General features: G+C 32.2%; 1 protein-coding gene across 1 annotated transcript; it reads left to right on the top strand.

Annotated features, from left to right (window-relative positions):
• The first annotated feature begins 24831 nt into the window (after positions 1-24831).
• LOC8278623 (calmodulin-7) lies at positions 24832-26643 on the top strand. Its single transcript, XM_002515557.3, has 2 exons — positions 24832-25053; positions 25938-26643. The coding sequence occupies exons 1-2, from the start codon at positions 24978-24980 to the stop codon at positions 26309-26311; spliced, it is 450 nt and encodes a 149-aa protein (XP_002515603.1). The 5' UTR covers positions 24832-24977; the 3' UTR covers positions 26312-26643.
• Positions 26644-27191: the final 548 nt, after the last annotated feature.

Here is a 27191-nt window from a genome sequence, read left to right on the forward strand (position 1 = left end):
GAGAGAGAGAGAGGCGTGGTGGACCCGGAGGCTGGAGGGCGGCGTTGACGCGTCGGAAGCGCGCCAACCAGCGAGCCGATGGTGGCGGTGGGCGGTGGCAAGGCGTCGGCGGAATCGCGACGTGTGGCAACGGCTTCCTAGCGTCGTTCGGCCGTTCGGTGGCCTTCCGGTGGCGATCAACTCCCTTGGAGAGAGCTTCCTTTTGGCGGCCGGTTTGGTGGGAGGAGAGTTCGTGAAGTGGAGGCAGCGTTTTGGGCTTTTCCGGCGAGCTCCCGTGGAGGATGGATGATCGGAGGATGTATCCCGACTCTCCTCAAGCTTCGCGATGGCACCGGTTTCGTGGCGATCGAGCTTCGTTGGCAAATCGACGGTCGAGATCGTCCGCAAATCTCTCCGGATGATCGGGTGTCGGATCGGAAAATCGGGCGGGATCGTCATCGCCGTCGTTGAGTCCGATGGTGTGTTCGGGTCGTCGATCGGACTCCGGCCCGAGCGATCGAGCGTCTCGGTAATTTTTCTTTGGCCCGTTAATTTTAGAAATTCTTGGTTTAATTGTGTCTATTGGATTATATTGAGTATTTGATGATTTTTGTGAGTAAAAATAATTGTCTCGGTTTACCGCCTCGTATTTTGTCTTTGTGTGGCGAGTCGGAAATAGTGAAGTTTGGGGACCCGACTCCGTTGTTTAAATCGTTAAGCATTTGGAGTATTTTTCTGGCAGGTCCTGGACCCGTTTTTACGGGGGGTAATGTTCGTGTTGTAGGGGAGGTTCTGCCGAATTTTCGGTAGTTCCTGAGTCGAGATTCTTAGACAGTCCTAGGAATCTAGACTAGGATCTATTGTAATTGTTTCATCGTTTTGATAAATTGTTTTCCGTGACTAGATTGTCAGTTTGTTCGGCTCGCTCCTACCGAGGCACCGGAGCAGAGCTAGGAGGTCGCCAATCCTGTGAGTTAAAGTCACTTAATCGTTGCACTATTGCTAAGTCTGAATTTAATATGTTATTTTGAAGGTTTATGCATAATATGGGTATTAGTATCGCAACATAAATAATTTCACCGGATTATTGAAGATAATATAAATATTATTATTAGTAATGTAATAATAATATCAAATATTATCAGTTTTCCACATGAGTTGCATGATGTCTTACTTTAAAATTGTTAATCGTTATTTTGATATAGTTGAATGACTTCTTTAGACAATAATATTTATTAAATGTGGTGATTGCGATTTGGGAAATGTGGCTTGTAGAACATGCCACTTTGATGGGTTACATCAGGACCGTGTGCACACCGGTAATGATCCTGGATATAAGGTTATTATGGATTTGTTTGCCCTGATCGAGCATTGCTCTCTGGGCTGGGTTCAGTTGATTGCCGGAGTTAAGGTCCCTGATCGAGCTTGCTCTCTGGGCGCCGGCTTATTTGGAATTCAAGTGTTCACGGAGGTAAGGACCTGATCGAGCTTGCTCTCTAGGCTGGACTGTTGGATTAAGAGAGCCGAAAGGCTATTAGAATTTGGGGTTAGGGTTCTACCGAGCCACTCGTCCCGTAAAAGTAAATATATATTTTATTTATTTATTAATTTATTATGGTATGATTATAATATGGATTGTATTTACGTGCATGGTTGATATTTTGATTCGAATGATTAATATTTTATGTGAAGGAAATAGTAGGGTATGATTATAGTATGGTTTGATATACCTGAATAATCTATGTTTTCCGAGAAGAAGCAATAGTCTCTAGATTATTTGATTTTAACTCACTCTCGAGACCGGTCTCATTTTACCGCTTTTCGATTCGGATCGTTAGTTCTCCTGCGACTCTTATTCAGTAACCCGACTCCTTCATCATCGGGTGATGTATTTGATTTGGTATGTAAATTGGTAAATCTTAGATTCTCCGCAGTAGTAAATAGTAGATGTATCAGTTGTAAATTTTCTGAGCTTCGGGTCTCGTCTAGTTTTTCTGGTAGACCGAAGTAATTTTGTAAAGTGTAACTATTAAGATAATTTGTGGTTTTAATAATATTAATTTGAGATGAGATTTGTTTAAATCAGTGAGTGTCAGGCTTACTACGGGTTTCGGTGGCCTTAAGCCTACCCATTCCCTAGTGCCGGTCACGGGCCCACGGGTGGGGTCGTGACAACAAGTCCCCAAGAGACTAAAATGGAACGAATTGTCACAAGCTGGAACTTGGGATTTACAAGAAATTAATAAGCCTCAATCTATAGAAAATAATTCTAGAGTTTCACAAATTTTAGAACAATCTAATGGTTCTGTTCAAATAAGTTTTTCACCTACTTTTGTTCCTTCATCTAGATTGTCTACTTTTGAAAATTCTAGACCTTCCACACACACAACACGTTTTCCAAATTCTAATACAAATTTACAAGGAGTTGATTTTGAAAATAGGATTCCTCAACCTTTTTACACTAATTCTGTTAATATAGAACAAGATAAAAATTCTAATGAACCTATTTTGTCACCTTCTAGATCAACTATGGAAAATTTTTCAACTTTAAATATGATTTTTACACCTTTTGAAATAAATAAACCTTTTCTACGATCCGATTATTACCATACAAAAAATCGTGAAAAAGTTTTATGGTTTCAAAATCATTTTTCAAAGGGGGAGAGAGAGACTATTCAAGAGAAATTTTATGAATATTTGAATTCTGTTAAGGTAAATGTTCCGTTTTTTATCTGGTTTGAAATCTATTGTAACAATAATGATATAGAATTTCCTTTTAAGAATATTTTTACAAATGATAGAGTTTCTAAAACTTGGAATACAACCGTAGGAAATAAACAAATTATTTCTGTGCATCCACCATTAGAAGAAGTTAAAATAAATGTTCATAATCAGAAAATAATTGCTTCACCCTTTAAAAGGATAAGCTCTGAGAATGACGACAAACTACCTTTATTAAAAGATATTAGAAATGTTCAAAATCAAAATAATTATACAAATCAAATTCTTTTTACAATTGCTTCACAACTTGATAGGATAGAGACATCTAGCCTAAATAATCAAGCACCTAAACCAGGTGGTATACCTATGAAACCTATTTTTCAACCCCATGAGATTCCTGAACAACAATTAATAAAATTAAATGATAAAGATGATATTTTGAACCAAATAAATTTAAAATTAGCTAGTTTGTCCTTGAAAGATAAACCTTCTGTTAGTGTACTTAATTCTGATAATCTTGAACAAAATGAAGTTAAAAATTTAGAGAGTCAATTTATTAATGATAAAATTGAAATAAATAAAATATACCATAATAAAGGTTTTGACAAACCTAGGACTAGACATTATTATCCTAGACCTACTCCTCCAGATGTCTTGTTTGAGGAAAGAGTTAGCTTTACTCAAGCAAAATATGATGGAGATTCTGTTTATGAATGGAACTTAGATGGTCTGTCTGAATATCAGATTTTAAATATGTTACAAGAAATGACCATGGCTTGTACTTCGTACAGAGCCAGATCTGTAAATAATACTGATAAAAAAATAGCTCAGATGTTAATATCTGGCTTCACTGGTCAATTAAAAGGATGGTGGGATAATTACACCTCCTTAGAAGATAAATCAAGAATTTTAAATGCTAGGAAAATAGTTATAAAAACTGAAAATCAAACATCTATTCAAACTGAAGAAGAAGATGCTGTTGCAACTTTACTTTTTGCTATTACAAAATGTTTTGTTGGTGAACCTAATCAATATCAAATTCGATCTTCTGAAATTCTTTCAAATCTAACTTGTCCTAAACTTCAAGATTTTCGTTGGTACAAAGATGTCTTTTTAACAAAAGTTTTCTCTAGAACTGATTGTAACCATAGTTTTTGGAAAGAAAGATTTATTGCTGGTTTACCTAAATTATTCGCTGAAAAAGTTAGAACAAAGATTAGAGATTTTTATGGAAATACTATTCCTTATGATACTTTAACCTATGGAGAAATTATTAATTTTATTAATAATGAAGGCTTAGCTTGTGTAACGATTTGAAATTAAAAGCCAAAATTAAAAATGAATTTTCACAATCTAAAAAGGAGTTAGGAGATTGTTTTCAATATGGCTATGAACGTATTCAAGCCCCTTCCTCAAAAACTAAAAAATATTTGAAAAGAAAATCTTCTAATAGAAATTATAGAAAAATACTTGAATTTTCAAAACCTTCTTCATCCAAAAATATTTCTCAAAATAAAAATAAAAATAATAAAAAGAAAGGTCCTCCCCGTCTGCTTACAAATGTGGTCGTGTTGGTCATTTTAAATCCCAATGTAGGATGAAGGAAAAAATCAATAATTTAGACATCTCTGATAAACTTAAAGATCAAATGCTTAATCTTTTACTATCTGATACAGATCCTGAAAATTCTGATTTAAGTGATTTTGAAGAAAATGATTTAAATATTTTAAGTGATTCATCTTCTACAAATACTGATTTTGAAACATGTGAAGGTCCTGGAATTTGTACAGGTCCTTGTTGTAATTCAACTTTAAATGTTTTAACAAAAGAAACTCTTTCTGATCTTTTTGAATTAGTTGACAAAATTAATGACCCTTAGGATAAAGAAAAATACTTTTTAAAATTAAGATATATTGTTTTGCATAACGAAACCCAAAAATCTGAACCTATTCCTTATAATTTAAAAGAAATTTTTCAAAGATTTGACTCAAAATCTTCTAGAAATTCTACACCTAATATTCAAGATTTACAAGAAGAAATTAAAAATATAAAATAAGAAATTAATAATTTGAAAAATGAAAATTTAGATTTCAAAGAAAGAATTTTAAAATTAGAACTCAATTGGAAAAATAAAGATATTGCTGAGTCCTCTGAAAATACGAATGATTCTCATATTAATGAATTCTTAGCTCATATTACCAGAGTAAATTTTCATAAATGGTTTATTTTTGTTAGAATTCTTATAAATGATTTTAAAATTGAGACAATTGCTTTAGTTGATTCTGGAGCAGACCAAAATTGTATACAAGAAGGAATTGTACCTACACAGTTTTTTGAAAAAACAACCGAAAAATTACATACTGCTGATGGTTCAAGAATGCAAATAAATTATAAGCTTTCTAAAGTTAAAATTTGTAATGACGGATTATGTTTTTACACTTCTTTTATTTTAATAAAAAATCTATCTGCTACTGTTATTCTTGGAACTCCGTTTTTAGCATTGCTTTACCCTTTTTCAGTAGACACTCACGGCATCAAAACTAGATTATTAGGAAAAGAAATTTATTTTAAATTCATTTTCTCTGAGCAAGAAAAAGACATAAATGTTTTGAAGAAAAATTGCGTTTTTAATGATCTTATTAGTCAAAAGAAAAAACAAATCGCTTTTTTAAACAAAGAAATTTTGTCTTTAAAAATTAAAGAAGAATTAGACCTTGATGTGACAAAAGCCAAAATAAAAGATATTGAAAATCTCTTTACTAAAGACTTATGTGCACCTGTCCCAAATGCTTTTTGGAATAGGAAAAAACATGTGATTTCTTTACCTTATGTTAAAAGTTTTTCTGAAAATGACATACCAACAAAATCACATGCTATACATATGAACACGGAACTTGAGAATCATTGTAAGAAAGAAATAGATGAATTATTACAAAAGGGATTAATTCGTAATTCTAGTTCTCCTTGGAGCTGCTCTGCTTTCTATGTTTATAATGCAGCTGAGAAAGAACGTGGTGTACCCAGACTTGTCATAAATTATAAACCTTTAAATAAAGTTTTAGAATGGATTAGATACCCTTTACCTAACAAAAGAGATTTGTTGAAAAAACTTTATGATTCAAAAATTTATTCTAAGTTTGACATGAAATCTGGTTTTTGGCAGATCCAAATTGATGAAAAGGATCGCTATAAAACTGGTTTTAATGTTCCTTTCGGTCATTATGAATGGAATGTCATGCCATTTGGATTAAAAAATGCACAATCTGAATTCCAGAAAATTATGAATGACATTTTTCATGATCATCAATCATTTACCATTGTTTACATTGATGATGTGTTAGTCTTTTCAAATTCATTAGCACAACATTTTTCTCATTTGCATAAGTTTTACAATATAATTAAACAAAATGGTTTAGTAGTTTCTGCACCTAAAATGAAACTATGTCAAACAAAAATTAGATTTCTTGGACATGAAATTTTTAAAAATAATGTTTCACCTATTTCAAGAGTTTTGGAATTTACTTCCAAATTTCCTGATGAAATTAAGGACAAAAATCAACTTCAAAGATTTTTGGGATGCCTTAATTATGTATCTGATTTCTTTAAGGATATTAGAATCCTCTGTAAACCTTTGTTCAATCGTCTTAGAAAAAATCCAAAACCTTGGACCCATGAACACACTCAAGTCGTACAAACTATTAAACAGAAAATTCGTCATTTACCTTGTCTATCCATACCACATCCCAATGCCTTTCTCATAGTAGAAACAGATGCCTCTGATTTAGGTTTTGGAGGTATTCTCAAACAGAGGTTACCTGATCAAAATACAGAGTCTTTGGTTAGATTTCACTCTGGAGCATGGAATGAAACCCAATCCAAATACTCTACTATTAAAAAAGAGCTTTTATCAATTGTTTTGTGTATTACAAAATTTGAAGATGATTTAGTTGGAAAACATTTTTACTACGTATTGATTGTAGTACGCAAAAATATTTTAGAAAAGGATGTTAAAAATTTTATTTCAAAACAAGTTTTTGCCAGATGGCAAGCACTATTAGGAATATTTGATTTTGATATTGAGTATATTAAAGGTTCTTCAAATTCTTTGCCTGATTTTTGACAAGATAATTTTTGCAGGGAAATAAATCAAGCTAATTCTTATGGGCACTCCCATAAAGAAAAAATTATCTCCGGCCGATTTTGCGGCTAAAAAGTCTGGACAATCTTCATTGGTTTCTACCAACAGATTTGAAATACTTGACAAAACTCCTTCTACCCCACCTAAACCATCCAACTTTTTACAAACTGTTACAAAACCAGGTTATTCTAAAACCGAACCACCCAAATATTTCACAAAACCTCAACACCAAATTGTAACTATTCTTGAAAGCGAAATATTCAATGGAAATTTGGAAAATCCCAATTACCAACAATTATTCCAACATATTTTTCTTTTTTTTTTTTGTGCCACGATTTACTATTAAAATTCGTTGATAGAATCAAATTTTTTGCACTAATATCCCTAGCCGCTAGTGAATCCAAATTAAATTCTACAGTCTACGAACATAAAATGAGACAACAGATTCATTACTAGTGAAGGACATAAAAGGTCATTGTTCCTTCAAGCGTACATGGACACTAATGTCACAACAATTATCTCCACAGCCAACAAAGATCCAGGGGCAAAAACCCTAAACTCTTTACTAAATATTTTATTTTAATTATATAAATAATAATGAGTCTAATATATTAACATTCACGTGGTAACTAGTTAATATTAAGTAAATTGCTCTGCTGATATTAAAACAAATCATATATAAATATAATAAAACTATTATTGGGATGAATAATGAAATTTCAATTGATTTTGCAATACCAATTACCATTTTGTCTCTTCCAGAGCCCTAATAAAATAACGCGATATAGAAAGGGTATAAGAGTCATTATCAGGGAGACAAGGAACAGAAAGCAGATGCAGTGATGGGTTACTACAAAATATGAAAATGCTCTCAGCAAATTAGAGATGGCAAAGTCTGACCCCAATCCAGAAATCCAATCCAACTGGCTTTAAACTCGACTTGTTTGAACTCAAACTATAGTAATAATTTAGAGATTTTAATCCGAAACCGAAATTATTTGAACCTGAAATAACTCAAACCCGAATCAATTCATCTTAAAAAATATCCCGACAATAAATAAAAAATTAATGGTGAAACTTTATGTCTTTTCTTTTTTTTTTTATATATAAAAGCGAAACTGAAATTATTCGAGATGCGGGTGATCCGAGACCAAATCAACCTGAGCTAGAAATAGTCAAAACCCAAAATATATCCAAACCCAAAATAATTCGAACCTAAGACTGGCGCGATTTGAAATTCAATATTATCTAAATTTATAATTGACATAATCCGATTCAAAATTCGAAATAATTCTGAATATAGTTTTTTATTAAAATAATAATGTTTTTGTAACATTTTATTATAAATATATGTAAGCAATAACTTTTGATATTAACTTCATAAGCAATATTTTTATATTTCTTAATCTTACAATTTCTTAAAGAAATCTTTTTGATGTTATATTTACGAGGAAAAAAGTTTGAGATTTCAAATAAAAGTATATTTTAAGTAATAATAATTTCAAAGTGTATTTTTTTTTTAAAAATGAAGAAACTCAATTACTAACTAAAAGAATTTTACTATATTGAAAAAAAAAATTAATTGAAAATATAAGTTTAAGAAACTAATTTATTATATATGTTTTTGGGTGTAACTTATTTTGATGAAAATATAATAATCTAAATACTTTTGTTTACTCCAAATTTTATTGAAAAATTACATTTTCTGCATAACTAATACAAGTTAAAGATTAGAGACAAAGAATTCAATCTCATTAGTGGAAAAGCAAAATATCATGTATTAATTTTTTTATAAATAAATATATTTTTTATTTACTAAACCTTTATTTTCTGTTTAACATTAACAATTCAGTGCTTTTTAATTGAATTTCAAATTTTGACCAAATAATGAAAATTAAATTTTAACTTTGACTTGTAATAGGACACTCATAATTGGTCAAGCCTAATAAAAAAATATGATGTTAAATTTTTTATTGACTCAATCCTAATACATTTAAATAAGTATTATTGCATTAATTTATTAGGTCAACTGATCTAAAACCAATTTATGAATTAAATAAACATAAACTATAAAATTTCACTTCAATACCATGAATCTTTTTATCATCTGTTATTGCATCATGACCTAATAGCCAATTACAAGTGACTATTAACGCTTATGCGTTTTTTTATAAGAGTCTACTCTTCCATTTGTTTAGTACTCTATCTCTCATACTAAAAGTTGATCCTAATGCTATTGTAGTAATCGAAATGTTCAATATGCCTTTTGCCATAAGTGAATATTCAAAATATCAAAATTGATTATCCCTCTAATATGAAAGAACATTTAGCTCCAAATGGTAATCTAGCAAAGACTCGTCCAAATACAAATCTAATTAGGATTTCCTACCATTATAATCCCTAGAGGAAAGATTAGCAAACTCTTACAAAATAAAAATTAAAACAACAAAATAGAAATTAAAAATGGTTATATTTAAACAAAATTCAATATTAATTGTCAAAAGAATAAATAAAATGATACTTATAAAAAAATTATACTTACATTTATATGAGCATCCAAATCCTTATTTGGGTTACTTTTCTAAAAATAGTTTAATTGGAAGTTAAAGTTTTCTTCTTTTCATACTCTCTAGAAAGTACATATAATTTTTCACACACAACCATTATAGCTATCATCTGCCTCACCTAGGTCAGTTCTCGTGACAGTGGTAAGGAATGAGATGCTCAGACGGGCCTAGTTTCCAATCCCTATGATTTACATTATTGGATTTAGGCTTTTTTATGAATCAACATGCTTTTGTTATGTTTGGTTTGAATCTGATAACAAAGAATATGCTGGATTTTGAATCTGATAACATAATATATGTCAGATTTTGAATCTAATGTTTTAAATGATTAAAGTAACATGTTAGATTTATGTTTTTCTCATATAATTATGTGATTGCATCTATTTTCTAGGGTTACATGTTCAATCTAGAATCTGTCATGTGAAGCTTTTGTCTTCTGTTAGTTTATTCTTTTTCATGTTTGTATTATTTTTATGTATTCTGGTCTTGTTTAATTTGTTTGTACATCCTTTATTTCATATTCTTGAGTTTTAATCATATTTTTGTCTTATGTACATATTAAATCGGCTTCTAGGTGAGCGGGATCGAGGAAAAATGCAAAACTGACCATGACCAAGCCCTAGAGCCGATTAGCTCTGTGCAGTGTTGATTTTTCTTTGTGCTAAACTGATCAGCTTTATGACCCAAGCCAATTGGCTCTGCTCCAATTTTAACCTATTTTTGCAATTTTTGTAATTTTTGGCAGTTCTTGTACATTGTAACTTAGTTTATGCATTTTTTCTTTTGATTTTTAGTTGTAGAAAGATTGTAATAGCTATATTTAATTTTATTACACATTATTTTTTTTTATTTCAGATGTATGCTAAATATCTATTATCTGATTGCCTAATTAAAGCTCGATATATATTATGCCTTAAAATTGGACCTCGCATATAAATTGTAATCAATTAGGTTAATGAGATAGTAAATTAGGCTTAAACTAAAATCCATATAAACTCAGTAGATTTTTACCGTGCTTTTAATCAAACTAATGGATCATGTTAGAATAAGATCATCTAATTAGGCCTAAACATAAAAAGTAGTCCATTTAGGTTAAAATGTGGGTAATTAAATACATAACTTGTAATTGGGCTTGACTAGACAGGCCTTTATATATAATTGGATAGCTAATTAGGTTAATCATCTAATAGGAACTAGGCTTAATAAAATGGACTAGACCTAGGTGGACCTTACATATTGTAATGATTTACTATAGAGATTATATTTATTGTGTTTATAAGGAATAGCCTGTTAAACAATAAAATTAAAGACAAAGATACAAATATAAGGAAGTTAGTTTTCGTATCCATCTCTAGATGTGGCGAAGCTTCCTTATAAAATCGAGAAAAGTCACTCAATTAGTAAAAGTGTCTTGGTAAATTACTTAAGTGGCGACTCCAAAATCTCCACGCTAGTCTCTATAATTAGTTAGCGTGTTCCTTTTATGTTGCAAAGTCTTGCAGTGCGTAGTCGCTAAAGACACTTGGATGCGCACCTGAAACCGCTGCCTATAGTGGCAACTCCGCTAGGGATAAGAGAAGTTGATTTTAGTGTATCTTTATTTTTAGTTTTATTATTTAACAAGTGATTCTTGCATCATTTTCTTGGTTACTTTTGTCCCAATAACCTCGATGGCATTGAGTAGTAGTTCTTTGGTTCCACTCAGACCTTGGCATTACAATATTGTCTAACCATCATTCATAAGTAATGAGCAAGTTTCTTTTGTTGCATGGACCCTTAAGTGTGGAGTCGAGCAAGGGAAGGATGCCTTTTATTTATGAGAGCCTTTTATCCTTACCCAAGACTGGACTCATGGTAATCATAGTGGCAATCTCCCTTAGGAATACATTTTGCTTGCTATTTGAGATATTTTTCTTTATAAGTACTTAATCCCACATATTGAAAAGCCTTGGCCCAAAAACATGTGGAATGAGGCGTTTGACCCGAAATATTCAGGCTTATACTTATATTGAAAAACATCACCTAGTTTACTTTAATATGCTTTAAGAGCTTATGGCATGCACGTTGTGCCTACTATCCCTTGTTGATAGAAAGCCCAGACCTAAAACTCTAGGAAAGAATAACTCACTATGAACCTTGTGTGGGAGTAATAAGGTAGAAAGGATGCTTGTATAATAACTTGTAATATATTATGTGTTTGCTAACCTTTTCTTTGTCTTTGTGCATTGCACGTGCATCTCACGCATCACTCTAACTCTCTATTTTGAAGCCATATAGATTCTCCGTTAGTTTGGAAGAGACAAGAAGGTGAAAAGCTAAAAGGATAACAAAAAGGCCCATTTCACCAATAATCAAGACAAGAGTCCAAGAAGTAGCACTTCAAAAGTTAAAACAAAGATAGCCTACAAGCAAGAGATTGATGCTATCAAGACTACAATCATAGCTGACCTAAGAATTGTGATTCGAGAGGAACCCAACAAGCTTTAGCTGAGATTTTTTGGGAAATAGACAATCCGAAAGATTACTATTGCCCCAAACTACTGTAACAACTACTCCTAATGTGGAAGCACATTATGAGCATCTCTGGAACCTAGATGACTACATGTTAGCAGAAGCTAAGATAAGTCTGCACTTACTATAAAAAATGTTATGGAATCTGAGGTTATGCATAGTTTGACTAAAAGGCTTGACAAGATGCAAGATATTCTAAAATACCAATATTTAGATTCAACTTTTAATTTTGATGCATTGATGCTGATTAGAGAAGGCAAGTTGCCTGCCAAATTTCACACACCTGAAATATAAAAGTTCAATGGAACTAGAGATCCAAAGGTGCACTTGAAGCAATATGCTAATATCATGAGTACTACTAATTTAGCTAAGACCCAAATTTTCAAGTTGTTTATTCTTTTATTAGAAGGACTAGTTGTGAACTGATACCATAGGTTAGAAAGGCCCATCAGATTTGTTTAGAAAAGGCTTAGTAATGCTTTTGTGAAGCAATATGACTATAACGCTCACCTAGAAGTCTCTATAAGATATTTAAATTGACAAAGCAAAATTTCAATGAATCTTTTTTTACTAGATGGAGAAATAAGTAGGGTTAATGTAGAACAAACCTTTTAAGAAGGATCAAGTTCGAATGGTAATTCAAAATGTTCTCCCATCTTGGATGGAAAAGCTACAAATGATGAACCCCAAGACCTTTGCAGGCTTGTATAATGATGGCTTACAAGTAGAGAAGATTGAAAATGCTAGAGCTGGAGGGTACATGAAAAAATATCAAGTTGGAGAGATCAAAGACCCACTATCTATAGATGATGAAGTTTCAAAAGATTCAGCTATTGATTTGTTAATATAAACTTTGGTTTTGCTTATATAATATTTATCTTAATGGAATTGTGCATTATAATGATTATTACATGAGCATGTTTAATATTAATTCTATTCGAATTGATTTATTTAATCTCGGAACAAATGATAATCCTAGGTGCATTTCTATCGCACACAGTATAATTCTTGAAGAGAAAAGATTGAGAGAATGAGAAAAAAGGAATAATATTTGATACAATAATGATTGAATCAAAGGTAGCATAATTATTCACCAGATTGGGGGCAAGACAAGAAGGCCGAGTTCATCCCTTAATACATTATTATTACTTAACTTTTGCTCATCCGTTACATAAGCCCGATAACCAGACTAGGATAAGTTCGGTGGAATGAGCTTTTAGGAAAAAAGGAAAAGGCTCTAGACGATAACAAAAGACGATTGGAAGCCTTGGAATGGATTGATAAAACCTTGAAAACTGAGACTATGAAATCCTTAGAAACCCTAATTGGAACTTTATATTAGAAACACATATGCACTGGTGCAATGGAAGCTCTAAATATTTCATATCTCATGGAATTTAAGGTTACGAGTTGTAATTGAGAACTTAAGTTGAGAAAAGAAAATAACTTTTCTTTTATGAACGTGAAGAATACAAAGAAAAAAACTACAACCTTTGAAGAATAGAATTCAATTCTTGATTGTTGATGATGTTTCTATTAAAGAATCAAATAGAGATTCGCAATTGTAAATCCTCTAGATTATCTCACACAACCAATCTCAAACAAAGCTATTCAATTCTTGAAGATGAAGAACTCCTTCTCCTCTTTCAAATTTCCTACTATGATAACCTTGTTATAATAGTAAGTATGTCAAATTATCTTTCTTATTCTTCTTATGATAATAGGAGTAAGAAACTCTCTTATATAGTGTTAAGAATTCATAATTCTTAACAGAGTTGTACAAACACATGTCATTACAAAACTCTTTTGTGATGACATATGTCAAGCAATATTGACACATGTCATCATAAAACTCTTTTGTAATGACACGTGTCAAGCTATATTGACACCACAGTCAAATTGCTTTTTTAACACATGTCATCATAAAAACCTTTTAGTGATGACACGTGTCAAATTACTTTTCTAACACATGTCATCATAAACCCTTGTATGATGACACGTGTCAAGCCACTTTCATGATACACATCATCATAAAACCCTTTTGGTGATGACATGTGTCAAGCTACTGACACATGTCATCATAGAAGAGTTTTTGTGATGACACGTGTCAAGCTGCTTTCTTAACACCTGTCATTATAAAACCCTTTTAGTGATGACACGTGTCAAGCTACTTTCCTAACACATGTCATCATAAAATCCTTTTGTGATGACACGTATCAAGCTGCTGTACAAATACATGTCATTACAAACTCTTTTGTGATGACATGTGTCAAGCTCCTTCAATATATAACACTTATATATTATGCATTATCATTAGTTAGACATTTACAGACTTTAACTTCAGAATATGCTAGTGTTCCTACTCGAGGTATAAGTCAAGTCCATCGCGTGCTTGAGTTGATCTTAATGTGTGTGACTTTCTAGGTATATTATTAATTGACAGTCGGAATTTAATATTAAACTCTTTAATATTAATTAAAACACTTTAATCAACTAAGGGAATAATTAAATAATTGTCTCTCAATCGTTCCTATAATTATAAGTGACGTCTAGTTACATATTGTAATTACCCAATTAATAATAAATACATTGATCATCCATGAACCTTTTATTTATGATTACCGTGTAATTAAATCCTCCCATTGAACAATATCTTGATCAAGTGAGGATCATGGAATAGTCAAGTCCACTAACTTGATTCTATACTAAATCCAAGATACATCTCGACTAAATATGATTAATGCGAAAATCCTTTTTCCATTAATCATAATTACCTCGGCCAAGGATTTCTTATTCAAAATGTTATCGAATCACATATGATATTATCATTGTTTACTCAAGGCAATGGATTCCTTGTTGATGAACACTTGCCTTGATGCATATGCAACAGGAGCCACTATCTGCAAGTACCCATTCTAGGTATGAACAGATACCTAAAGCATAAGCAAATTCCAATTACATATTCATAAGACAACTCTGTCACCTCAGGTCTGAGGATTAGTTACACCATCATAACTTAATAATGAATTAGTGACTTAAGTAAATCATCCATGTGATTCATTATTTCTTCAAGTCATGTTCAGTCCACTCGTCTCACAAGTGACCTATAATGATTAACTTAGTAACTCATACTAAATGGCATGAGACTCACCATCTTATATATATTAGTATCTCATACTAATCATAGGGTTAAACGCATTATGTTGGTCTTCCGGTTAAAGATGTCCAATATTTAATCCTACAACCAAGAACTATTTTATAATATTTATTCTAAAAATCATCTATCATTTATATTCTCAACTCTTGAGAATAGAGTCTTTAATAAATATTATTGGACCTCATTCAATAATTATATTACTACAGAAATGAATGATAGACAATTGCCATTAAGAAAATGATATTCATTACATAATAATATCATAATGTATGAACTAAAAAGCAAAAGTCCAATTGGCTTTTAGGACATACATCTAACAATCTCTCATTTGTACTAAAGCTAGTCGGGATAGTATCTGAAACCCATCTTCATAAGATGGCGTTCCAACTGTATTTGTGTCATAGCTTTGGTAAAGGGATCAACTACATTATGATATGATTCTATTCTTTGCATGGCTATATCGCCTCTACCAACGATTTCACGTATAATATGAAAGCATCTTGCGATATGTCTAGATTTCTGATGAGACTTAAGTTCCTTGGCTTGTGCAATAGCCCCATTATCGTCACAGAAGAGAGGTACTGCTAACTCGATGGTTGAAACCACTCCAAGTTCTCTCTTGAACTTTTTAATCCAAACCACTTCCTTTGCTCCATTAGATGTAGCAACATACTCGACCTCTATAGTGGAGTCTGCAATAGTATCCTATTTGGAACTTTCCTAACTTACTGCTCCTCTATTACATATAAATACAAATTCGGAGATAAACTTTCTATCATCCACATCTGATTGAAAATCAAAATCCGTATAACCATGTAAATTTAATTCTCCTCCACCATATGTCAAGGATACATTTCAGTCCTTCCCAAGTACTTAAAGATATTCTTGACCGCTGCCTAGTGCTCCTCACCTGCGTTAGACTGAAACCTACTAGTCATACTGACAGCATAGGCAATGTCTGACCTAGTACAAAACCTAGCATACATTAAACTTCCAATTGTTGAAGCATATATAATCCTAGCCATCTGTTCTCTTTCACCAGATGTCTTTGGAGACATGTTCTTTGAAAGATGAACACCATGCCTAAAAGGTAACAATCTTCTCTTAGAATCAAGCATGTTGAATTTCTTCAACATCTTGTCTAAGTAAAGACCTTGGGAAAAGCCTATAGTCCTTTTCAATCTATATCTATAGACATGAAATTCTGAATATAGGTTGCTTCACCTAAGTCTTTTATAAAGAAAATCTTTGACAACCATACTTTTGTGAAAGTCAACATGCCTACATCATTTTTGAACAATAATATGTCATATATATAAAGTACAAGAAAAGTGATAGCACTCCCATTAACCTTCTTGTACACACATGGTTCATCCATATTTTTTATGAAACCAAATGATTTGATTGCATCATCATAATGGATGTTCCAACTTCTTGAAGCTTGCTTAGGACCATAAATGGATCTCTTAAGCTGCATACTTGATTATGAGTACCCTTGGATTCAAAATCCTTAGGTTGGTCCATATAGATGTTCTCCTCAATGTATCTAATAAGGAAGGCTGTTTTGACATCTATCTGCTAAATCTCATAATTATAGTGTGCAACAATGGCTAATAAAATCCTAATGGATTTAAAACATAGCTACAGGTAAGAAAGTTTCCTCATAGTCAATTCCTTGCCTTTGTTGATACCCTTTTGCCACTAGCCTAGCTTTGAAAGTTTCACCCTTCATATCAGAACCAATCTTTCTCTTATAAAGCCATTTATTCCCTATAGGTACAATACCTTCAGGAGGATTTACAAGATCCTAGACTTCAAAAAATGATCTGCATCTCGAATAAACTATTTTTTAAGAAAGAGAGCATCTCTACTAATAACGATGGTTATATCAACAAAAAGATAGAAATAATATCCTTTTGCTTCTTTAGGAAATCTAACAAATCTCCCTTTAACAGATCGAGCTTCCAATTTGTCCACTTTTAGTTTTTTCATAAAAGCACAACCCCAAATCTAAACATGTTTAAGACTAGGTTCCCTGCCATTCTATATCTCATATGGAGTTTTAGGAACAAACTTGGAAGGCACTCTGTTCAAAAGGTATAACATTGTAAGGAGGGCATATCCTCATAAGGAAGTGGGTAAATCAGTAAAGTTCATCATCGATCATACCATGTCTAATAAGGTGTGATCCCTCCTTTTAAATACACCATTCAATTGTGGTGTTGTAAGGGGAGTAGGTTGTGAAACAATGCCATGTTCCTTTAGGAACTTATCAAACTCATTGCTCAAATCTTCACCGCCTCGATCAGATCGAAGGACTTTAATACTTAGGCCTGTCTGATTCTCCACTTCAGCTTTAAATTTTTTGGACTTTTCAAAGGATTCAAACTTGTATCTCATAAGATACAAATACCCATTAACGTGATAAATCATTACTAAAGGTAATGAAGTAAGTGTAACCACCATGCGCCATAATGTTAAAAGGCTTATATACATCACTATGTATTAGTCCTAAAATATTCGAGGCTCGTTTCCCTTGTCCTGTAAAGGGTGATCGTGTCATTTTGCCTCGAAGACAAGATTCATACATTGGATATAGTTCATAACCAATGGGATTCACTAATCCCATTTTAACCAATTTATTGATTCTTTCTTCTACACTATGACCTAATCTAAGATGTCACAAATATCTCGAATTTAGATCTTTGGTTGCTTTGGCATTTATATTTACATTATGTGTTTCAGCTTTATCTACATATAAATTTAAATAATAGAGACCATTAATTAAAGTACCACATGCAATATATTCATTTCTAAAATGAACTTGGCAAACATCATTTGCAAACTTGAATTCATAATTCTTGAGGCTGACTGGATAGAAACCTCATTCTGGGCCTCCGGGCCACTGCTGCTGTAGCTGCTCGATTCCTCAGCATAGCAAAAATTGAAAATAAATAAACAGAATATCAAAGCAACAATAGACTCTCTAACGTGTAGCGTAGATACTAGAATCAACGAAACATGTAAGGACAAACTCGACCCAAACTCCACAGTAGCTAAGGAAGCTAACCTAGGTGATGGTTGCTATCTATGCAGCTACAATCTAAGGCAGTGTACCTATCAATGCAGTCTAGCACTAATGGCGAGTATCAAGGTCGTATTCCTCGGGAAAATGAAAGCCTAGAGTTACTCATTTGTTCTCTATTATATTAGCCTAAAATGAATGATAAATAATTCCTAAATTAACTAATAGCTACTCTAATTGTTATCTAACTACGGCTACTAGGGAAGGATTAATTCAAGTTAAGGAGTAACCCTTTAGGAATTCTTGTCTCTAGGGAATGGAAACTAAAGATGGAATTGATTGATTGAATTCAATTTTCGTGAGAAAATCTCTACGCAATTAACGCCTTTCTCAAGAGTATTAACATCTTAACTTAGATTAATTAGGTTGAAATCTCTTCCTAACTCTAATTATCCAAATTAGCATTATGTACCATTTAACACTATTGAGAGTTGTTAATTCTTAATCTGGTAGAACAAACACCCTATCTCTAGGCGAATTCAATTTTAGGTTGCAAAGGACAATCCAAACCTAAACGTCTTTCTCAAGAATATTCAAATTCTAATAATCATTCAACAAGATATGAAGAACAAATCAATAAGCACTTCAATTGCAAACCAATATTAAAAATCAATACATTCAATTCAAAAGTTAAGTACAAAATTCCTTAGATAAAGAACCCCAATGGGTTAACAAGTTTAGCTAATCATGTTCATTATCAAAACCCACAAGAATTCAATTACAACAATGAGTAAAGATAGAGAAACCCGAATACACCCTTGGATGAGAGTAAACAGCTCCAATTCCTCTTGCCCAATCTTGAATCGATTATTGTTCCTCTTGCTCGAATTGACACCAATCAATGAATCTCGCCCAATGTTCAATCTTTGAAAGGAATCCAATTGAAATCTTGGTCCAAGTCTCCTTTTTCCTTGCTTCCAGCTCAGAAAACCCTTAGAGAGAGAAAAAGATGAGTTTGGGACGTCCTAACCCTACTTTTTCCTTTTCCCTCTTTTCTTTCTTTTAATTAATTCGTCCAGCTGCCGCGAACATGGCCATGTTGATGCCTGTGTTGGGAACACGACCTGTGTTGATGCCCGTGTTGGGAACACGACCTGGTGTTGATGCCCGTGTTACTCTTTATGGTCGTGCTCCTTAACGCATCTTTTTTTTGTCAAATGCACCCAATACGGCCAGTGTTAAAACCAACAAGGCCGTGTTCAGCTTCCTTATGCATAAACTCGACTTGTTTTGGCAACTTTGACGTCCGATTCTGCTCCAATTCTTCCCTTTATCACTCTTTGGCTTCTTTTGGACCTAATGCACACAAACAGACGCATAAGGTGAGTGTTGGGACCAATTCACATCCAAATGTATATAAAATCAGCCTTAAAAACTCCATTTAGATGTGTGTATTTTACGCACATCACTAGGTCGAAGGAAATCTAAACCTAGGCTCTGATACCAACTTTATCACGATCCAATCTGTGGGCCCCTAACCGACGCTAAGGAATGGGTAGGCTTAAGGCCACCAAAACCTGTAACAAGCCTGATTGATCACTAACTTAATTAAAATATAATTCTATTCAATAATACCAAATACAATATCTACTAATACTCATCCGCAAATACAATAGAATTCATACCGGTTCATTAGAACTAATAAAATTAATACAACATCAGATTGTTCCTCATGCCGAATAGAAATTATAACTATGAATGTAAATACTGCGAAGTATATAAAAAATTTTAAATAGTTAATAATACAAGAAAAATAATTATGTCAAGCCCAAGGAAGAAAAGAGTTGGGCTGCTCAAGGAGAGGAATTGCAGAAGACCTAGCTGTTATCTGAAAAATAATTAAATTGAGACTGTCAGTCTTAGGAGTGAGTTAAAATAAAATAGTTTGAATTAAAGTAGCCATATGTATAAAATAATTATTTAAATAATATAAAATATCGCATAATAATAAATACATGTCATATTATAATTTTAGAAAAATATAATTTTTTAATATACACGGGACTAAATGAAATTGAGTATCAAAGTTGGTAGAATAATAGCATTGGCATGATTTAATTTTATATATTCAACCAAATACTCCTTTCTAATCATGCAAAATATGGAAAGAACAATAACTTATTCCGTTAAACAATAAAATTAAAGATTAAGATACATAAATAAGAAAGTTGACTTTTAGATCCATCTCTACATATGGCGAAGTTTCCTTATGAAATCTAGTACGCCACTTAATTAGTAAAAGTATCGTGGAGAATTACCTAGGTGGTGACTCCCATCTCCATGCTAGTCTTTGTGATTAGTTAGCGTGTTTCTATTAGGTTGAAAAGCTTTACAGTTCGATAGTCGTTAAAGACACTTAAGTGCGCGCTCAAAACCGCCGCCCACAGTTGTGGGTGAAGGCTCAACACTAATTAGGGTTAAGCTATAAAGGAGTAAGCTATGCCAAGCATATAGAAAAGTCGAATCACTCTTTTAATTACACAATTCCTTGCTTCAAACCAACCATTACAAATGAAATTGAATATCAAAGTTGTTGGCATGATTTAATTCTATATATTCAACCAGATACTCCTTACAGATCATGCAAAATATGTAAAGGACAATACTTTAGCATCAAATACAAGCAAAGAATATCTTTATGACAATCCAGGTCCAAAAAGCAAATTAATCACCGCTCGATCAAAGATGAACATAATAAAATTTACACATTTACACATTCTGCATGCATAAAGTTACTACCAAGCATTAACATAATACCTTAGACACAAGAAACAAAGCAAAGGTCAAGAATAAAGCTGAAACTAAATTATCATACAATTAACAAAGGAAATGTTGGTTAATAGTAAGGGAAGATCGATAGACAGTCCCTTAATTGTTGGCTGACAATCCCTTATTAACTAAGGGGTCCAACTTGCTTGATGTGCATAAAAGCCCAAAACACGTAATAAAATGAAACTAACTTATTTATTATAAATTAAATTTTAAAAGTCTAAAACTCTACTGATAAAATCAATTTAAAGGTAAAAAATAACTAAATAAGGCCTAAAAGCCCAACTTGAAAATTTTTCAAAAATGACAAATTTACTTAACTAAGTCCATTTCAATATAAATCCTAATTAAGTTAGGTCTTTTCATGTAAATCCATTTCTAGTCATTAAATTAAGTGCTAAACTTACTAATACACATACCAAATTCATTATTTAGTCAAATTCCATACAAAGACTTATATGAGACTCAATACTCACTTAAATTAAGGCAAAACAACTCTATATCTATTAATTTAATAATTAAAAATGACTTGGATAGAATCCATCACACAATCACTATATTTTTAATTCCAACAACTTAAAACATCATGAAGCAAAAAACAATCAAAAGCCAAATGTGCATTGATTTAATAAAAGTAAAAGAACATGACCAAGTATAGAAATTCTATAGCCATGGGTTTTAAACTCTAACCATGAGACATAGATTATCTTCGGTGCATTAACACACACATAGCCTCATTATTGAGTCATTTTAATTAGAAAAAATAACATAAAATATAAAAATATATAGAAAAGGCACAAAAATGACTAACTATAAAATTTGCATCCATGAGCTAGTGAAGTCTACTTCCATAAAACTTCATACTTAGCTCTTAGTTGAGATTTTAGAATCACCAAAAAGCAAAGAGAACATTCAAAAAGTCATAAACACAATTTGTCGATAAAGTTGGTTTTTCTCTCTTTATATATTTTATTAGGCAAAACTCATATTTTGATTCCTCCATAAATTTTTTTACTTAGTCTCTATACATCAAATGCCTCGTAAGTAGTCCCTTTATTTTTATTTACATACTTAGTTAGTCCTTATGGTAATAGAGGTTTTATGCGTATTTTCAATCGTTGTTATTTGCTGAGTGTATATATAAAGTAAGTTGCCAATATGGAAACTGACAAGGAAATACAATTTCTAGTATTTGAAAACGACGTAGTTTTTAAAACTCAAAAAAATTTGATCACCGCCGCCCAAATCAATCCACCCGGCAAAATTGTCGGCGGCAGCTGAACTTGATGCAGTTCATCAACTTCCTAACGACGACGTTGATCTCCATTTCCAATATGAGAAGCACATAACTTATAAGCATGACGATCAATCCTACTCACTCAGACCTGCATTATTAAAAGTGTAGGTGATCAACTGGAGAAAGGTCACAGAGCATGTAGAAGCCATAGACAGTCGAATCAACTCAATACTAAGTTTTCGAGAGCTTCTAAATTCATTCGGGTACGTTGTAGTCTTTTTCATTATTGTGTTCTGCTTTTGCCTTTCATATACTACTAGTAACCTTTCAAATTTAGGAAATTTATTGGGTTTGCTAAGCTACCTTCAACTCTAGATTTTTTCTCAATTTCTTTCTTTGTTTCTCTTCCCAAAAAAACATTTACAGCTATCATAGGGAGGTGCTCATCAAGACGACTTCAGCTTAGGCTCACAATATGTTTGTAAAAATGACTGAGTGAACGTTTGTAGAAGAGATACTTTAGGTTGCTCATGAAAAGTATGCTTCTTTGAGTTAGGAAATTATAGCTGACAAATATGTTTAACTGGTCTAGGAAAAAGAGAGGAAAATATGAAAAGTGTTGATTCAGTTATTATTAGGCATAATATGGAGATGTTTGCTTACTGATTGTTATTATTAGCATCATTATCAATCATATGATATGGTAACCCAGTTTCATTGATACAATTGCATGCTAACTATTTGCTATCCAGTTTACTATAGAAATGAATGTTCATAATAGAGTCAAGCTCTTAAAGAGAGAGTTTGTGAGGTTGAAACCCTAACATTTTCTTTTTGTATTCAAATTCTAGACGTCAAGATTGTCCACTTCATTTTTCCAGTTGGATAATGAGTAATATAGCTTTCTAAATTATTTTACGTGGAAATACTTTAACAGTAACGTTAATAATTTTATAAAACTGCTAGTAATTTTATAAAACTGTTAATGCAAGGACCAATTAAGTACAAAAATAAAAATTAAGAGACTACTTACGATGTAATTGATGTATAGGGACTATGTAAAATGAACTCGCAAAGTAGAAGGACCAAAGTATGGTTTTTGCCTTTTTATTACTCAAAGTTGTATATTAAAATCTAATTACTAATCCCTAGTTTCATGAGAGAAGAGGTGTTCTAATACTCTAAACATTCAACTCTAGTTGGATTATACTCAAACAAGGAACAAAGATTTAAATGGATTTTAGATAACTCATGCTTCACTCACACATAAGTCGATGGGCTTATGTTTACCTACATATGGGTATGTCGATTAACATTACTCCAAACATCGGAAGACACTTGACATATATTGGCAAATATATGAAGTTAAGCCTTTGGCCTAATCTTTTATCAGTAAAAATCCGTTGTCTGCCATATATGTCTACACTTTTTCTTTAGCAAACAAGGCATAATTCTAAATCCTTTAGAACAAAAACTAACAAGATAAAAAATTTAATTAAAAACAAATCTATATCTAATATGATAATTATATCAATAATGTCCTAATATAATCGGCAAACAAATTTGGATATAATCAACCTCCAACCCTAACTTGTATTTATTTTGGACATCATAGGCTGATATGCTCCTTTTGGGTCGATATCAATAGCAAATTTAAAAGATTTAATGATTTAGTTATTAAATTTTAACAAATTTAAATATAAATTTAAAACTATTCATTTTTAAATAGCTAAAAAGTAAGAATTCAAAAAAAAAAAAAAAAACTTTAAAATGGAATAATTGCAATTTGTGCCTTAAGTTTTTGCATTTTACATTAGTCAGAATCTCACTTTTAATATTATATTAAATAATTTAATTAAATTATAAATTCAATGATTATAATAAATATAATAAGCTAATAATTTTATTTGAAAAATTTCTATTATAGTTATTCTATTTAATAAATTTATATTATATATTGAAAATATAAAAGTTAAATACAAAACTATTTTGATTTAAATGTTTTAACAAAAGAAAAATATAACTTTTTGCCTCGTTAGTGATTATTCAAGCTAAGCCAATGCCAGATAAAAGAGATTTAAGCACAAAAGGAAATAACTCGGTTAGAGCAAATGCAATGGAAGTTAAAAGGTTCAGCTTCAACTCCTAGTTTTTCCTAAAATTAAAGGAAAAATTAGAGACTGAGATATTAATATATTTATCATAAATTATGGAAGAAATTTGACATAATATTAAAAATGAGGACTAATTAGTGTAACATAATTATTTGTAATAGAAAAATAGTAATTATTTGTTTATTTTTTATTTAGTCAATTCAAGGGCTTTTTGTCTTTAATTTCAATTTAATAACAAAATTAACAGAAAAAACTAATAAAAGGAGAATTAATATATTATATCCCTACAAATTAAAATATTTAATATAATAGTTAGAAGTGCGGCTGTGTCGAGTGTAATATAAAAAACTTCGGAGGGGAAATCGTAATTAGCTGATAAAAGAAAATAAAGTGGAGACAATCCACGAGGGTATCAAACAATCAATAGGAGGAGGAGGAGGAGAAAAGGATCGCGTGCGGATGAGTGGAGAATCAGATGCTTAGTGCATAGCAATGGACTAATTGAGAAATGGGCCCACACACAAAACCATTTAAAAGTGGCCCACATACATCTTTGCCTATTTAATTTCCAAATTGGACACAAAGAAGAGGCAGAAGATCAAATCAAAAGAGAGAGAGCGCATCGCATCTCTTTCATTTCCGAAACAAACACACAAATCCCAAATCCAAAAGAAGAAAAGGGGAAAAAAAAAAACAGATATGGCCGATCAGCTCACCGATGACCAGATCTCTGAGTTCAAGGAAGCTTTCAGCCTCTTCGACAAGGACGGCGATGGTCTCTTCTTTTAGATCTCTCCTTTCTCTTACTCTCTGATTTTATTTCTTCAGATCTAGGATCTATATTATTATTATTATTATTATTATTCTTGTTTTCATTTTCATTTGTGCTTTTGTTCTGTTTATTTGCTCGATCTTTTGGTATTCGTTGTTATTTTGAAGCTTGTGGTGTTGACTTTCATGAGGACTCTTGTTTTCATTTCTTCTTTCTGATGCTACGATTTTTTCATTTTTTTGGTGGGCATGTTTTGTTTTTTTCTGAAATCTCGAGTTAATTATTTATGGATTCAATATTTTTGGAGATATGGGGCTGGAGATATCCGGATCATATATATTTTATGTTAAAAAATGATGGATCTGAAATTGGTATCTAATCTTATTGTCCTGAATATCGTTTAAGAACACCTGAGGTTTTCACATTCCTTGAAACATTTGTTTGATGTAAAATTTTCCATTTTGTTTCGTCATTAAGAATGCACTCGTAATGATTTTGAGCAATTATTGAGAATGATTGTCATAAGAAATATATACTAAATTTTTGGATAATTTATATATAGTTGGTGCAGTTGTTTGCTTGTTTTCATGAGTGATTATTGGGAGTGGTCTGTGAATTAATTTGGACATTGATATTTTTGTTTTAATGCGCAGGTCTACTTTTTCATACATTTATATGATATCTTTGGCTATTTCCATGTTGAATTGCCCATCTTGTTGCCTTCGTTTGAGCCTTTGTGGCGTTGTACTTATTGTGTTGTTTCATTGGGATCACAATGTTTCTTAGCAACTCTTTGTTCTTCTGTGATTTTACCAGCTATGCTTTGTAAATTATGTTGCTGACTCTGTATGTATCTTATTTAAATTGGCTTTGATATATAATTGCAGGCTGCATCACCACTAAGGAACTTGGGACTGTGATGCGATCATTGGGTCAGAACCCAACTGAAGCAGAGCTCCAGGACATGATAAATGAGGTTGATGCTGATGGGAATGGTACTATTGATTTCCCTGAGTTCCTTAATCTGATGGCTCGCAAGATGAAGGACACTGATTCTGAGGAGGAGCTCAAAGAAGCTTTCCGGGTTTTTGATAAGGATCAGAATGGCTTCATTTCTGCTGCTGAGCTCCGCCATGTCATGACAAATCTTGGTGAGAAGCTGACTGATGAGGAGGTTGATGAGATGATCCGTGAAGCTGATGTGGATGGCGATGGTCAAATCAACTATGAGGAGTTTGTCAAAGTCATGATGGCCAAGTGAGGAACACTCATCCAAAACTAAAATTAAAAACATTAAAAAAAAAGAAAGGGAAACAGGGCAGATAAGTTTGATGAGAATTCTATTTCCCTTTAGGACATCTTTATTTGGTGTTATTAGCTTTGGTTGGGTTGTCTGTTTTTCTTGATTGCATTATTTTCTGGCACTTTTCATTACTATCTACTTGTTTGCTCTGTTTCTTGTTTTGTAGTTTGGCTTGTTAGTTTCTCTCATTTATGGTTGGTATTTTCTTTCTACCTTTGAATTATGAACCTAGAACAATTGGGGTATCTGATGTTTTATTTATAAATGACTAATTTTGTTAATATTCTAAATTGTGGCCACTTTCACAGTTTATATTCACCATTCTTATGTTACCATGAATGTCTGCTCCTGTATTATAAGGAGTTGCAATGAATCAGTTGTCATTGCAGTAAGAGTCTAGTTGTCGAAATAGGATTATGCTTTGGTAGTCGGTTCCTCCTATTTCTTTGCTCCCATACTATCCTAGAATTCGCTCTGGCGGCAGAGTTATCTTTCTTATTCTCTATTTGTACAAATTTTAGCCAGCTTAAATTTGGAGTAGAATGCTGCATTCAAGCCTCAAGCTTTTCCATTGATTTTAGCTTTTTTCTTACAAGTACTTGTAGGTTTAGTTATCTGAAAAAGTGGCTTCATATTGTTCTATTGTTTGTTAGATAATGTCTTCGAACATGGGATTCTAATTTGATTTGTAAAGACAGTAGGAATGGGTCTTGATCAACAAAACGGAAAATTCAAATTAGCTGACTAGTATTGGTGCTAAGAAGCAAGAACAGAAAGAGACGGGAAAAGAGTAGAATACATTTCAATTTGTTAGTTTCTATTTTTTTGTTAGAATTGG

This window comes from Ricinus communis, chromosome 1, assembly GCF_019578655.1.
Source record: "Ricinus communis isolate WT05 ecotype wild-type chromosome 1, ASM1957865v1, whole genome shotgun sequence".
Taxonomy (NCBI): Eukaryota; Viridiplantae; Streptophyta; class Magnoliopsida; order Malpighiales; family Euphorbiaceae; genus Ricinus; species Ricinus communis.

Coding starts and splice junctions, on each gene's coding strand:
- LOC8278623 (XM_002515557.3), top strand. CDS start 24,978: ATGGCCGATCAGCTCACCGATGACCAGATCTCTGAGTTCAAGGAAGCT. Junction 25,054..25,937: donor CTTCGACAAGGACGGCGATG/GTCTCTTCTTTT, acceptor ATATAATTGCAG/GCTGCATCACCACTAAGGAA.